Genomic DNA, 13,721 nt, shown 5'->3' on the forward strand with positions numbered 1-13,721 from the left:
CTGGAAAAAAAGGAAAGAAGGAATGAACAGTATACTGCTCGAAAGAGCAGCAAGGCGCTCGTGGACAATAGCTGCTCGTGGGGCTTCCTTGCACGCTTACGTGGATGCAAGCCAGGTGCTCTTGTTTTCTTTCTCTGCTGTTTTTGTTGCCGGGCGGCCCTGTATTTAGCCGTCACCTCCATCACATCTTCTCCTTCGTTATTTTAGACGTCGGTAATTGGGTCCTCATGTCCTGTTGCTCTTCCTTTCCGTCTTGTTTCCTCGTCGTATCCCGACTTCCCAGTCTCAGAGGCTTGCTTTGTACGGGGGGTTTTCTTTTCTCATATCGCTCTCTGCGGCGAGCGAATTAGCGAATGGCCCTCACCTGTCTTGGTTCTGTTATTTCATGCCTCTTTCTCTACATAGCTTGGATGAAGGCCTTTCACGCGTGGCGAAGATATCTTTCTGCATTTTATTCTTCCAAAAGGTTCGGATCGTTTTGTCTTCCTTCTTTCGCAAAGTATACATGGGCACGGCGTCTGTCACGGATCTTCCTCCTACTTGCCGCCAGTCTCGGCAACTGCACATGGCTTCCAACCGTATAGTATCAATGAATAGTCATAAAGACCCAAATATGTAACCAGATAGCCAAGCATCCTGACAAGATCGCACCCACCAGTCTCTTGTCTCCCAAATTTGTTTAGCCCTGTTGCCTGCCGTCATCCACAGCTTCATCCCGCCCCCTAATCGGCCATCAGCATAGTCGATGACGGCACGGTGGACATACGCTCAGCCGTGAGCTTCAAAGATACGCGCAGCAGCTCGCTCGCCACATCCGGATGCTCCTTTTGGAGCCTCTGCCACGCCTCACGGGTGAGGACCCACACGGTACAGTCCATGTCGGCATACGCAGTTGCAGTTCTGGCCGTCTCTGAAAAGAATGGCAGCTCACCGCACGTAGTCCCTGCCACAATGTTTTCGTGGTAGCACTGCCCGTGTGCGAGACTGTACTCGGCCCGAACGATCCCCTTCTCCAACAGGAAAAAGCCCTCTGCTACAGCACCGGCTGAGAATAGCATGTCCCCGGCCACGTACTCAAGCCGCTGAAAGTAGCGACCTGCCCTGAACCAGAAGTCCACGTCCTTGTCGCTGACATCCTGGAAGATCTGCAGCATCAGCCGCAGAGGGTCGCTGAAATTCTGCCATCTGGAGCGCCGGCGATCCTCCGTATTGTCCAGCAGCTCCCGTGCTGCAGCCTGCAGGTGGTTTCGGCGTGGCGAGCTTGCCAGCATGTCGAGTGAGGGGCCAGCACCAGCCTCGTCGATGAGCAGGTGTCGACGGGACGATGAGCCAGTGGTAGCGATCGCGCCATTGGCCCCGGAGGTCGTACCAGCCTTCATGCCCTCGCCCAAATGCGCCTCTTGGCTTGCATACAACGTCTTTAGCAGCTCGTTTTCGCAAAGCTCCAGCGCGGTGTTGATCTCCGGTAAGAAGACCACCTCTATGTCATCTTCGCCCAGCCCGACTGCGCGCAGGTCATGACCCAGCTCGCTTTCGGCATCCACACCGCTCACCACAAGCTGGATGCCCTTTCCATCCAGTAGCCGGCTGATCGTGTTAAAGGCCTCCCCAGCAGAGTAATCTAGCCCCGTCACATGGCGCAAATCGAGAATCAGGTAGCGGATAGGCTGACGATGGAAAGAATCGTCCGAGATGAGCTCCCGTATTTTGTCCTCCACCCCCACGATGGTACCAAAGAAAAGGTAACCTTCCAGTTTGATGATGCAAATCTGACAGCCAACTATACGAAGATAGTTTTGCTGAGATGGATTTCTCCGGACTGTCGAGTTGACAATGTCGCCACTGTATGCTGCGCGAATGGCAGACACCTGGGAGGTCTGAATTATCAACGACACAAAGGCCAGGAGAATGCCGACTCCAATGCCGACAACAAAATCGTAAGTTCCCATGATGAGAACGATAGCAATGACCTTTGCAAATCAGCTGATGTTGATTCGACATGGATTGAGAATGCAAGTTAAACGAACCGTCACGTATTCGGCACGCTTGAGTTTTTTACGAGGCTGCCATACAGCCTCAACAAGTAGCTCAAAGCCGAGGTCAAATATCAAACATCCGACCATCATGATCGGTATGAATCCAAAAGTCTTGGGCCCGACCAGCATAACACAAAACGTAAAGGCTGCTAATTCAAAACCAGCAAGACGGCTGTCGCCGCCCGACCGCATGAAAAACAGCGTGTTGGCGTAGACAAGGTAGTTTTGTATGCTCCCGAGGGCGCCAGGCAACATATTGGAAAATCCGTGCAGCTTGAGCTCGTGGTTCAGATCGGCATGATCTTCACCGATGTTGAGTGCCAACGCTGGGACGTTGATAGGGACGTGAAGAATTCCAAAAAATGTCAGTGCAAACATTGCAGGAACACATCGGGCAATGGCTCCCCAGTGCACCTGATCAAACTCTGCCACGAGCTGTAGTTAGCTTTCTGAAACAAGAAACACCGGGGGACAAAAGCGGTACAGCAGTTCCTTACTATAAAGTGTGTAAAAAAACCACCATGGCTCGCCAGCCGGAGGTCCTTCAAATACCCAACCATGGCTACGCAGCCAGCTCTGGTTGAAAGAGCCGGCTACTGCAACAATGAAGTAAAAGAGAAAAGGAATAGCGATGATGAACAGCGGCAAGAAGTACTTGTTCGAAATACGCTTCTGGCTCCAGAAGAGAACAATGGAGAGAGCAAGTGGTGTGCCCCAGAGTGGAATGGTGTCTCGCTGGACCAGCTTGTGCAGAGTGTCGATATCGTAATTGAGGCTGCCTTCTATGCGTGCTGTAACCTCGAAGCCAGTAGCCACAAGAAACCAGCCAACACCACCAATACAGCCAATGAGGATGTGCCGGGGAATGAAGCCGACAATGTAGCCAAACCTGAATCGGCCCATGCAGTAGAAGACTAAACCCGTCACCACCGAACTCAGCGCATAAGATGTGATCGTTGTAGCAATAACTGCATCAGGCCTGTCTTCCCCAACAATGTCGGTAATTGTCAAAGCCATATTGTGAAAAAAGGGAACTACTTCAATCTGTAGCGCCGTGAGTGTATGCTCTAAATCAACTCCAATGGGGACAAAACCTACCAACTCGGATCCAATTCCGCCCTTGAATATACTTCCAGAGGAAAAGACAAGCTGTGATACAATGGTGCTGACATAGAAGATAGAGATTCCAGCGGAGCCTAGATGGGCAAAAACCGGGCTTCCCAAGGGGAAAAGGATCATTCCTAGTAGTTGAAAGGCACGCAGTGTAAATACACAAAGAAACAAGATAGAACAAGATATTGGGGCCAGTTTAAAACATGAACGTACCATAAGAAAGAGCATCTAGGATGTTCAACAGCAGGCCCACAATGACAGCAGGTAAGCAGGCGACAGGGGCGACAACCGCATTTTCCCAAAAAGTTTTGCGATCGCAGCACTTCAAATTCGTAATTGCGCGGTAGACTCTTCCTGTTCGTCTTCCACCAGATTCGTCAGTTTCACTTGGCTGTTTCAGCATCCAGTCAAAGATGCGTAGAAATCCATGCCGCCTGTGGTTCTTCTGGCTTTCGGGATCATAGCTTAGCCTCGGACGACTGTTTGCCAACTCGCTCGGTTCTTCTAAAAGAGGTGTCGTTTCAGTCGCTAGACGGTCGGACAAAGAGCTGTCTCCGAAGTCATCGGCTGTACCGATATGACAATCTTCCACTATTGTCGGATGTGAAATATCTTCTAGCGCTTCATCGCCGTCTTCCTCATCAGAAAACACGTTGTCGTTGTCTCGAAGAATATTCTCCTCTTCAGACAATCGAACATGTTGAGGAGGTGACCTCTTCAAGGCGCGAGTGAGTAAAGATGGCCCTTCATCAGCAGACAAATCCGCCTCATCTCTCCATGTATGATTCTCATCATTCTGGTAGCCGCGCTCGGGTTGGGCTGCTTCGATAATACGTCCCGTTCCTCCGACTGCACCGCCTGCAATTGTTGCTGGTCGGAACTCGGTGTCTTCGGTGTCAACATCAGACGATAATGTTGTGTGAAAGGACAGCGAGCGATTTCGATCGAGAAATGAAGGATTGCGTGTATCGCTTTTGTCCGCTAGCTGGTAGGTCGCCAGCTCAGCTGTCTCTTCCCGTACAGACCTAGCATATTGAGCCGTGCTAACGAGAGCTGGATCCGATTTGATTAGCTGGCGAGGTGCTCGGAGCAACTATATAAAAAGGCTCCTACCTAAATTGTCTCGGTGGGCAGGGTTGATAAAAGACCGTGTCGGTTCTCTGTGTCCCCCTGACGTGATAGAGGAAGAAAGCTTGGAGTCCCCGCCATGTGATGGCTGTTGCTGGCTTGACTGGCCCTGTGGTATGCGAGAAGAACTGCGAGATCGGCGCCTTCGAGTGCTCGCTGCCGGATTACTTTGCAGTGAGCCGATAGACTCGGCTCTCCGTCTAGCCCATGGCGGTATGGCGAAAGTCACAGGCGTAGATGACATCGCTAGAAAGTCGAACAGTCACTTAAGAAACCACGCTGAGCAAGCTTCCGGTTTGTTGCTCTACGTTTTTTCTTCCCTCTGTCCTGACCAATTATGAGCGCCAGTCGCCTATACAAGGGGCATAGCCGTTCAAGACGGCCGGCTTGTGATGAGAGCACAAGACGACAATACAGGCGCAACGAATATTGAGCAGTATAGGCAGGCTTCCCAAAAAGTGACAAATCGTGCTTTTAGGCACTGTGCTTATTTGAATCCCACGCTGACCCAAGAGGCACACAGGAAAACTCAAGAGAGACCGTAAGACAGGCGAAAAGAAGGAGAGCTGTTGGATAATCTGGCGACAAAGATGGAAGGCGTGAGCTTGCGTGGGAGCAACAGGCTTCACTAATACAGGGAAAGGTAGGTCGCACTTCGTGAGTTGAAACAACAATGAGAAGTCTGAGAAAAAAAAAGAGGAGGGGCGTGTACTCCGTACTTACTTTGCCAGCTATGGTAAGATAGCTCCAAGCAAGGATGGATCGAAGATCCACCACGACATGTCTAGAAGGCTCCATTTTTTTTAGGCCAGACTTACTCGTACTAGCGTGTGCGCAATCCCGTAGAAATACGGAGTACTGTACAATCATTTTTTCCCGTTTAGCGAAAGAACGGCCGAAGATGAATGCTTGTCACGCTTTCAGCAAGCCTTGTTTGGCAAAAAACAATTATTATTATTACGGATACTGACTAGTAAATCAGGATGTATCGTATGCATACGGTGCATATGGTGATTCGATATATTACGTCGAGTATGCTGGTTTGCCATGACACCGCGCAAGTTATCAAATGACAGGAGAGCAAACAATGGCGTGTCCATTTGCGCCAGCCAGACACACACTGGCGAAATTGCACATCAACTTCGTATTACTATGTACTACGGAGTACTGCGTACCTGCTGATATAATATTGCCTGCGTTGACGTCAACGACTTGGGGCGAGTTTAGCACTGTGCATTAGAGCGTTCAAACTGTGCAAAATAAGGCTGGACTATCGGCGGGAAAAAAAGTGACCATGTGAGCAATGAAAACTACATTAATAGTTTACTAACCAGTCTGCCTGCAACATAGCTACAACTGCATGCAGACCCTTGTCTTCCGAGGATAAGCTCGAAAAAGTGCATGCAGAGAATAAGGCACCCGTATGTGGCATGTGCCCATTCGAGTGGATGTCCTCTACTTCGCACGCCTCCATATCTTATTGTCACATTGCGTATTATACGGCGTGCTTGATGTGTGTGGATGTTCTCATTTACTGCAACTGTTACAAATGCAAGCACCTGTTTGCCACAAACGATACTAACTGTGCATGTGCAATGTATGCCACATTTCGTGATATACTGACCGGTGAGCAAATGCAGCTGGCTGGGAAACACCTGTGCATCAGGTTGTACGAAAATACCACACTCAACCGATTTTCACACCTTCAGTGCAGTTAATGGGGGACCACACAGACGGCTTGGTTCGCACCAACGATAAAATTTGTGCTACAAACCCTTTCGCTTCTTCAAGTATAGCATGGCGGTGCAGGAAGTGACGCGTCGGCAAGTATTCGTAGGTCCCGTGCATGTAACGCAGGAAAATATGTGCATAACACTGCCCGGAACCTCATGGAGCCAGTAAGGCCGCTGCATCTCCACTCTGTTCCCTTCCTTTTTCTTCTTCCCTCGGAAATCAGATTGAAAGTCAGGCTTGGAAATGGGAGCTGGATAGGGACATAATGCCGGCATCGTATAAGTTGTAGAGCCCGCCCGGGCTTTCAAGACTAGCACCTTCTCAGCTCAGCTTTTGGAGGTATCCTTGTGCAATCAGCCTCTCGACATCGCCTTGTCGGACGTAAAACTGGCTGTTGCGACTCAGTGTGATAGATCTGGGTTGGCCAAGAAACGTCAGGGACAATGCATCACACAGTGCACCACTCTTTGTTTCAAAGTTCTTTTACTTAGCTGTACTTACCCATATTCCGTCTGAATTTCTCCAGCGTCCTTCAAAACGCGGACGTCAATAAACAGGTCGCGGGGAGGCTCCAGGCTGCCGGTCAGGTCGATGTCCGTCCACTGGCCTTTATAGGCAGCCAGTAGGTTCGAATACTGCCGGACGTAGTCTTCCTCCTGGGGGCTGAGACTGCTGCTGCCGTTGCTGCTGCTGACACCGGCGCTGTATCCGTCTCCGGTGCCAGTCTCGCCGCCACCGATGGCGCCTCCACCGCTGCCGGCCCTTCCTCCACTGCCACGGGCCCCAGACGGGCCGTCGCGTATCTGTTGTTCTGAAAGGTCCACCACGTCCGATCCATTCCACACCAGCTCCTCCAGCTTGTCTGTCCGCGTGCGGTGGTATGCCAATAGGCACCTTTTATTGCGACGCATAGCGAGATGATCAACGAGAAGCGCACATGCTTTTGCCGGTTCGGTTGTGGGATCAAAAGATCCTTGGAAAGGTTCGAGCAGCTGGGCCACGTCCTTATCGAGGTCGCGCACTTCGCGCGTCACTGCTCGCACAATTTCGGTCTGGTAGGGTGGCAAGTGTGCCAAGTTCTGCGTCCGTTTGGCATGTTGGACCTGACAAACAGATGGGCGTAAGCTTAAATTCTGCAAAGGCTGCACGCGATGCGAGACAATGAACGCGTCACCAGAGATACGCACCAGTTTGTTGCCAAGATCGCCATACATCTGGGGAGAATGTGCAGGTTGGCCGACACAGTACAATGCTCAATTGGGGGGTTAGTACGCAAGGTGCTTTAGCAACCGTCGTCGATATATGTACAGTATACTGTGGGACGAGAAAAGTAGTGAAAAAAAGTTGGGAAGAGCCCGCGTCTTCAGCCAATCCGAATGCATTTAGGGTTGCCTCTTTGGGCTTCCACTATTCTCATACATAGTACTCCATACGGAGTAAAGCCTAATTGATAACATAGCTCCTCTCCACAAATCCCAGGCGGCTCATTCTAGCATCAACAATTTCAGCCTAGTATTTTACCTGCGTACTCCCCAGTGTCGCCGAAAAGCACACGGGTGCGGGACTTTTTTTTTTTTACGCAAAAAAATTTCTTGCTGTGTCATGTTTCGTTTTTATTTTGTGAAGGATTCAATCCTTGATCTGTCTTTATTAAGCTTTTTTTAGCTACGAAAAGCAATCTTCTGGTGAGAACTCGTCGCAAACGGGGCAATTCGCCCCTTTACACGCTTCTGCATGGCGACCTGTGCACGAGGAAAAAAGTCGTTAGTATTAACAGTCATGGCTTGGAGGCAGAGATATGACAGAACAGAGCTTACAATATCGCTGGACTGAACGTAATCTTCGAAACCGGCAATCTCATCCTGGAGGTCATCCAGAGAGATCTTCTCGTCCTCGACAACCAGGTTGATTTGCAGCTTCTTGATGCCGAAGCCAACAGCAACAAGCTTGGAAGCACCCCACAGCAGACCGTCCTTTTCGATACCGCGGACCGACTCCTCCAGAGCCTTCATGTCGGTCTCATCGTCTGCAACAGTTAGCTTTGATCCAGTATGGCAACGCTGGCATGTACGGCACTCCAGCAAGACAGAAATAAGGGACGGTTCCTTACCCCAGGGCTTGACATCTAGCGTCACGACGGACTTAGCGGCCGGCTTGGTCTTTCCCTCCTTCTTCTTGCGGTACTCTGCCAGACGCTCCTCCCGCACGCGTGCGGCCTCAGCATCCTCCTCCTCGTCGTCGCTGCCAAACAGATCGACGTCGTCATCCTCCTCCTCAGCAGCCGGGGCCTTAGCCGTGTTCACGGTCACCGTCGACTCCTCGGGGCCGTACGTAGTGTAAGGCTTGGAAGCATCGCCGGACAGCGTAGCGAACTCCTCCTCGTACGAGGCAATATGCTTGTACCACCGCGCAGCGTGCGGGTATTTGGCTGTCTCTGGAGAGGACTTCAGTGCCTTGAAAACGGCGACGTCAGCCTGGCTAGTGGCATAGCTATATTTTCAAAGCAAAGACCCGGTTAGCCATTAAAACGAATCGCGAGCGCCAAATTTGAAGGTCGTATATGAAATTGGTATCAAGAAGATCAGAGGTGCAACTGTGTTGCTATTGGGGTCGTCATGTGTAGGTCTTGAGTCTACTCAGAAACACGGACCAATATGTTCTCATCACGGAAATGTATCTTGAACCAATGTGCTGACAGGAAATTGACAGGGCTTCAAGAAACGCAGCTAAATCTAGACAAAAAGGAAAAAACGTACCCAGAAATGTACGAGCGAGTGGCCAGCCAGCTGTTGAGCACTGCACGCATTGGTCAGATTGACTGCTCATCTTGCGCTGTTGCCCAGACGAAGGTGAAGCCCTTCAGACGGCAAGCTACTTGTTCGTCTTCAGAAAAAAAGACGGTATGGAACATACCAGCAACACCGGCGTCAGTGGTAACATCGGGAAAACCCATTTTGAAAGAGAGGGAAAATAGCCAGGGTATTTGTACTTGGAAAAGAGGGAAATTGCGAAAAAAAAAATTTGAGGAGGCTGGTGATGAGATGGAAAGTAAGTGGTGGGGGTAATAAATGGTGGGACTTATGAAAGAAATGTTTTTCCCCCTCCAAATTTCTTCTGGCGCTTCAATTGCCCCACATTTCCCACCGGCCAATGGCCAATAGTATTTTACACAGTAGAGGTGTATTCCGTACTCCGTATATCTGGCTGTGAATACTGCGAAACATTAGGCAATTGCTTAGTAGTCTATCAATACCGCGTGTCGTGAATCTCATTATAGTATTATGTTGTGATAGTGTAGGATAGGGTAGGAACCTATTATTGCATAGAACGTAATTTGTTTCTACGGCAGCAAAAAATTGCATAACGTAGTTTTGCGGCTACAATCCCTCATATATGCATATATGCATATTATGGTATCGTACGATAAGATAAGACAGAGTCGAAAAGTTGGGAAGCTGCTCGAAGGTACTCGACAGCATCACCACGCCACCACAGGGTACATAAAGAAGGGCCATGAGCTTCTGCTGGGGCGCTATAGTAATGATTCTTCCCTCTCCCTAAAGACATAGCTTTTTGTTCAAGTCTCCAAGATTCGCAAACTTAATACATGGCAACAATGTTTGTCAGAAAACAGCTTCTCGCCGCTACGACACGAGGACGACTACTCAACACATCCTCGAAGGTGGCCACCCCTCTACTCCGAACCACTCCTTATCGATTATCCATATCGCCTAGACATATAGCTGTCACACGCAACCCAGCTCGCTTATTTCCACTCGATACTTCTCGTTTCTATTCCAATGGCAGACCTCATCCTCCAGGCGGCACACACCGTATGGATATGGGTGGTGGGGAGGCAGAGAAGCCGGCCCTAGAGCAGTTCGGTGTTGACCTCACGGCGAAGGCCAAGGACGGAAAGTTGGATCCGGTGATTGGACGTGACGCCGAGATCCAACGTACCATCCAGGTGCTTTCTCGCCGCACGAAGAATAATCCGGTCCTGATCGGCAATGCTGGAACGGGTAAAACAGCCATTCTGGAAGGCCTAGCCCTGCGAATCGTGCAGGGCGAGGTCCCTGAGAGTATCAAGAACAAGCGAGTTATCAGCCTCGATCTAGGTTCGCTCATTGCAGGTGCCAAGTTCCGTGGCGACTTTGAGGAGCGGCTCAAGAAGGTGCTTGGCGAGGTGGAGCAGGCCAATGGCGAGGTAATCCTCTTCATAGATGAATTGCATACCCTCCTTGGTCTCGGCAAGGCTGAGGGATCGATAGATGCATCGAACTTGCTGAAACCGGCACTTTCCCGCGGCGAGCTCCAGTGCTGCGGTGCTACGACGCTCAACGAATACCGTCTAATCGAAAAGGATGTTGCACTGGCTCGGCGGTTCCAGCCGATTGTCGTCAATGAGCCTTCAGTCGAAGACACGATCAGCATTTTGCGCGGCATAAAGGAGAAATACGAAGTGCACCATGGTGTGCGCATCACCGACAGCGCCCTTGTTGCTGCTGCGACGTTTTCCAATCGGTACATCACGGACCGGTTCCTCCCCGACAAGGCTATTGACTTGATGGATGAGGCTGCCAGCTCACTGCGGCTGCAACAAGAGAGCAAGCCCGAAGATATCATGCGTCTTGACCAAAAAATCATGACTATCCAGATCGAGCTTGAGAGCCTACGCAAGGAGACAGACATTGCCAGTCGCGAGCGCCGTCAGAAGCTGGAAGATGACCTTAATAAATACCAGGAAGAGGCCAAGGCGCTTACTGAGCGCTGGCAGAAGGAGCGCGAGGAGATCGATGGTATCAAGAAGGCGCAGGGCGAGCTAGATCGCGCACGAGTTGATCTCGAGCGGGCGCAACGCGAGGGCAACTTTGCACGCGCGTCCGAGCTGCGGTTCGGAGTTATTCCCTCCCTTGAGGAGAAGGTGCGAAACAGTGACGAAGAGGCAAAGGCCAAAACCAGCAGCGCAGAAGACGAGGCTAGCGCGCCGCTCCTCCACGATTCGGTCACGGCCGACGACATTGCGACTGTGGTATCCCGCATCACCGGCATCCCCGTGTCCAAGCTGACATCGGGCCACATTGAGAAGCTCGTGCACATGGAGGACATGCTGCGAGAGTCGGTGCGTGGCCAGGACGAGGCGCTCAAGGCCGTGGCCGATGCCGTGCGGATGCAGCGCGCCGGCCTGTCAGGGGACAACCGGCCGCTTGCCTCATTCTTCTTCCTAGGGCCGACAGGCGTCGGCAAGACGGAGCTGTGCAAGAAGCTGGCCGCTTTTCTCTTCTCGACCGAGTCTGCGGTGGTGCGCTTCGACATGAGCGAGTTCCAGGAGAAGCACACAATCTCGCGCCTGATTGGTGCTCCGTCAGGCTACGTCGGCTACGACGATGCCGGCCAGCTGACGGAGGCCGTGCGGCGCAAGCCGTACGCGGTGCTGCTATTTGACGAGTTCGAGAAGGCCCACCGTGACATCTCGGCCCTGCTGCTGCAGGTACTGGACGAAGGCTATCTGACGGATGCACAGGGGGACCGGGTGGATTTCCGCAACACCATCATTGTGCTGACCTCAAATCTGGGCGCAGACATCCTTGTCGGTGCTGACCCTCTGCATCCATATCGAGAGACGGACGATGGCGACGTTGATCCGAGTGTGCGCAAGGCAGTGCTGGACGTCGTGGCTGCCAGCTATCCGCCCGAGTTTCTGAACCGTATTGATTCATTCATCGTGTTCAAGCGCCTCGCAAAGTCGGCCCTGCGCGACATTGTCGACATACGGTTGAAGGAGCTACAGGAGCGCCTGACAGACAGGCGCATTGTGCTGGACGTGCCAGACAGCGTTCGCGGCTGGCTGGCAGAGCGCGGCTATGACCCCAAGTTTGGTGCGCGCCCGCTTAACAGGTTGATCACGACTGAGATCGGAAACGGGCTGGCCGACAAGATCATCCGCGGTCACGTGCGCATGGGCGACATTGCCCACGTCCAGATCAAAGAAGATGGCTCTGGGCTGGACGTGCATGCTGAGTCGCCGGCACCTGTATCAGATAAGACAAGTGCGTGAGAGCTCAGAGGGCGGGGAAAGAAATGTGACATTAAAGTAGGGGCGGGGGGTGCTTCTGGCGTTATATGGCGTTTTGTGACGGGATGGAGCAGAAAGCCTTCTCACGATACATAAGAATCCCACTGTATTTGAATAATGTACATTAAGTTATCACATAACTTTATCACATCGACGTATTGCTCCGAAAATAAGGCTGTTGCCAGCAGTTTGGAGTAGTAGGAAAATAAGAAGGCATTTTATATTTCAGTTTTCACGCAGTGCAGCCGTGCCAGCAATATCAACAATACATTTCAAACTTTCTCGCCTTGCCGATTCAAGTACCTGTCCACGCAATGTGAGAAGAGTATTAGGGGGAACCAAGCATAAATTAACACAATGACCACCACGCGAGGCATGTAGAATTTAGAATTCGATTTCTCATGGGAGGCAATACTGTACGAAGATACACAAGAGACATATAGGGAGAAGGACTGAAGCAAGCAACAACAGCCCGAAACAACGCCAGCCGACGACATCAGAATGTGCAAGCTAGCCGGAGGAGGAAGAGATAGTGAAAAGAGAAAAACAGGCGCGGTGGTTGTTTTATTGCAGGAACCAGGACCCGAGACGGTTAAGTGTATATATCGAGCGCAAAGCTGCCGAGGAGCCCAGAACAAAGATAGCGCATGGCCAGTCACAATTACGCGGCTGACTCTCTCATTCTTTCAGAATATACGCTTCAGCTGGGCACTCGTAATAAGTCGATATTTAGTTGTTCGTCTTCCGCAGAGTGGTGGCGAGCCAGTCGAGACCCTCGTACAGACCGTCACCAGAGGTGGCGCATGTCGACTGGATGTACTATTCAGGGAAAAGAGCCGTCAGTCAGCATGGTAGTCTCCCGGGAGGCATCTGTGGTTTTATGTCGATTGGGTGGGTCAACTTACCCATCCGCGTGACCGCAGGCTGTGCAGACCCAGCTTGTCTGTAATCTCAGCGGCGTTCATGGCGTTCTGGTAGGGATTAGGTCAGCACGGAGTCGAATTGGATCTAGGTAAAGGTGGACAGGGCACATACAGGCAGATCCTGCTTGTTCGCGAAGACCAGGAGGATGGCGTCGCGGAGCTCATCCTCGTTCAGCATACGCTGCAGCTCCTCGCGAGCCTCGCCGATACGATCACGATCGTTGGAATCAACGACGAAGATGATGCCCTGGGTGTTTTGGAAGTAATGTCTCCACAGGGGCCGGATCTTGTCCTGACCACCGACATCCCACACGGTAAACTGGATGTTCTTGTACTCCACAGTCTCGACGTTGAAACCTAAATAGGCAATCGGTTAGTGGGTGCACAGCGATTGTGGAGACGCGAAGAAAGTCTGCGCATGGCAGCATACCAATGGTAGGAATGGTGGTGACAATTTCGCCCAGCTTCAACTTGTACAAAATAGTAGTCTTTCCAGCAGCGTCAAGACCAACCATCAGGATGCGCATTTCCTTCTTGCCCAGGAAAGCGCTGAACAGCTTGCTGATGCTCAGACCCATAGTGACGGTTTTTGGCGGCTGTTGAGCTGATGTGGTTTAGAAAGGGAGAGGCACAAAGTGCAAGATCGGCTGAGTATAGATCAGGCTGTGCAAGATAGTGGTTAGCTCAGCCAGGGCTCGATTTTCTATTGGT

At 51.4% G+C, this 13,721-nt stretch overlaps 5 protein-coding genes across 5 annotated transcripts; 1 reads left to right on the forward strand and 4 right to left on the reverse strand.

Moving 5' to 3' along the window:
* Window positions 1-722: 722 nt before the first annotated feature.
* On the reverse strand, window positions 723-3,053 carry CMQ_5859 (sulfate transporter family protein; the record flags this gene model as incomplete). The annotated part of the gene is made up of 3 exons (XM_014316505.1): window positions 723-1,970; window positions 2,028-2,461; window positions 2,594-3,053. The coding sequence occupies 3 exons, from the start codon at window positions 3,051-3,053 to the stop codon at window positions 723-725; spliced, it is 2,142 nt and encodes a 713-aa protein (XP_014171980.1).
* A 3,279-nt stretch (window positions 3,054-6,332) lies between these two features.
* Window positions 6,333-7,225, reverse strand: CMQ_5920 (psf1 domain containing protein; the record flags this gene model as incomplete). The annotated part of the gene is made up of 4 exons (XM_014316566.1): window positions 6,333-6,426; window positions 6,513-6,873; window positions 6,949-7,114; window positions 7,199-7,225. 4 exons carry the CDS (start codon window positions 7,223-7,225, stop codon window positions 6,333-6,335), a joined length of 648 nt encoding a protein of 215 aa, XP_014172041.1.
* Window positions 7,226-7,672: 447 nt separating this feature from the next.
* CMQ_5824 (elongation factor 1-beta) lies at window positions 7,673-8,964 on the reverse strand (the record flags this gene model as incomplete). Its single annotated transcript, XM_014316470.1, has 5 exons — window positions 7,673-7,753; window positions 7,829-8,037; window positions 8,122-8,501; window positions 8,768-8,807; window positions 8,925-8,964. 5 exons carry the CDS (start codon window positions 8,962-8,964, stop codon window positions 7,673-7,675), a joined length of 750 nt encoding a protein of 249 aa, XP_014171945.1.
* An 882-nt stretch (window positions 8,965-9,846) lies between these two features.
* Window positions 9,847-12,069, forward strand: CMQ_5857 (heat shock protein chaperonin; the record flags this gene model as incomplete). Its single annotated transcript, XM_014316503.1, has 1 exon — window positions 9,847-12,069. The coding sequence occupies one exon, from the start codon at window positions 9,847-9,849 to the stop codon at window positions 12,067-12,069; it is 2,223 nt and encodes a 740-aa protein (XP_014171978.1).
* Window positions 12,070-12,816: 747 nt separating this feature from the next.
* CMQ_5829 (ADP-ribosylation factor) lies at window positions 12,817-13,588 on the reverse strand (the record flags this gene model as incomplete). Its single annotated transcript, XM_014316475.1, has 4 exons — window positions 12,817-12,906; window positions 12,993-13,058; window positions 13,123-13,367; window positions 13,441-13,588. The coding sequence occupies 4 exons, from the start codon at window positions 13,586-13,588 to the stop codon at window positions 12,817-12,819; spliced, it is 549 nt and encodes a 182-aa protein (XP_014171950.1).
* Between the last annotated feature and the right edge of the window lie 133 nt (window positions 13,589-13,721).

This window comes from Grosmannia clavigera, assembly GCF_000143105.1.
Source record: "Grosmannia clavigera kw1407 unplaced genomic scaffold GCSC_146, whole genome shotgun sequence".
Classification (NCBI taxonomy): Eukaryota; Fungi; Ascomycota; class Sordariomycetes; order Ophiostomatales; family Ophiostomataceae; genus Leptographium; species Leptographium clavigerum.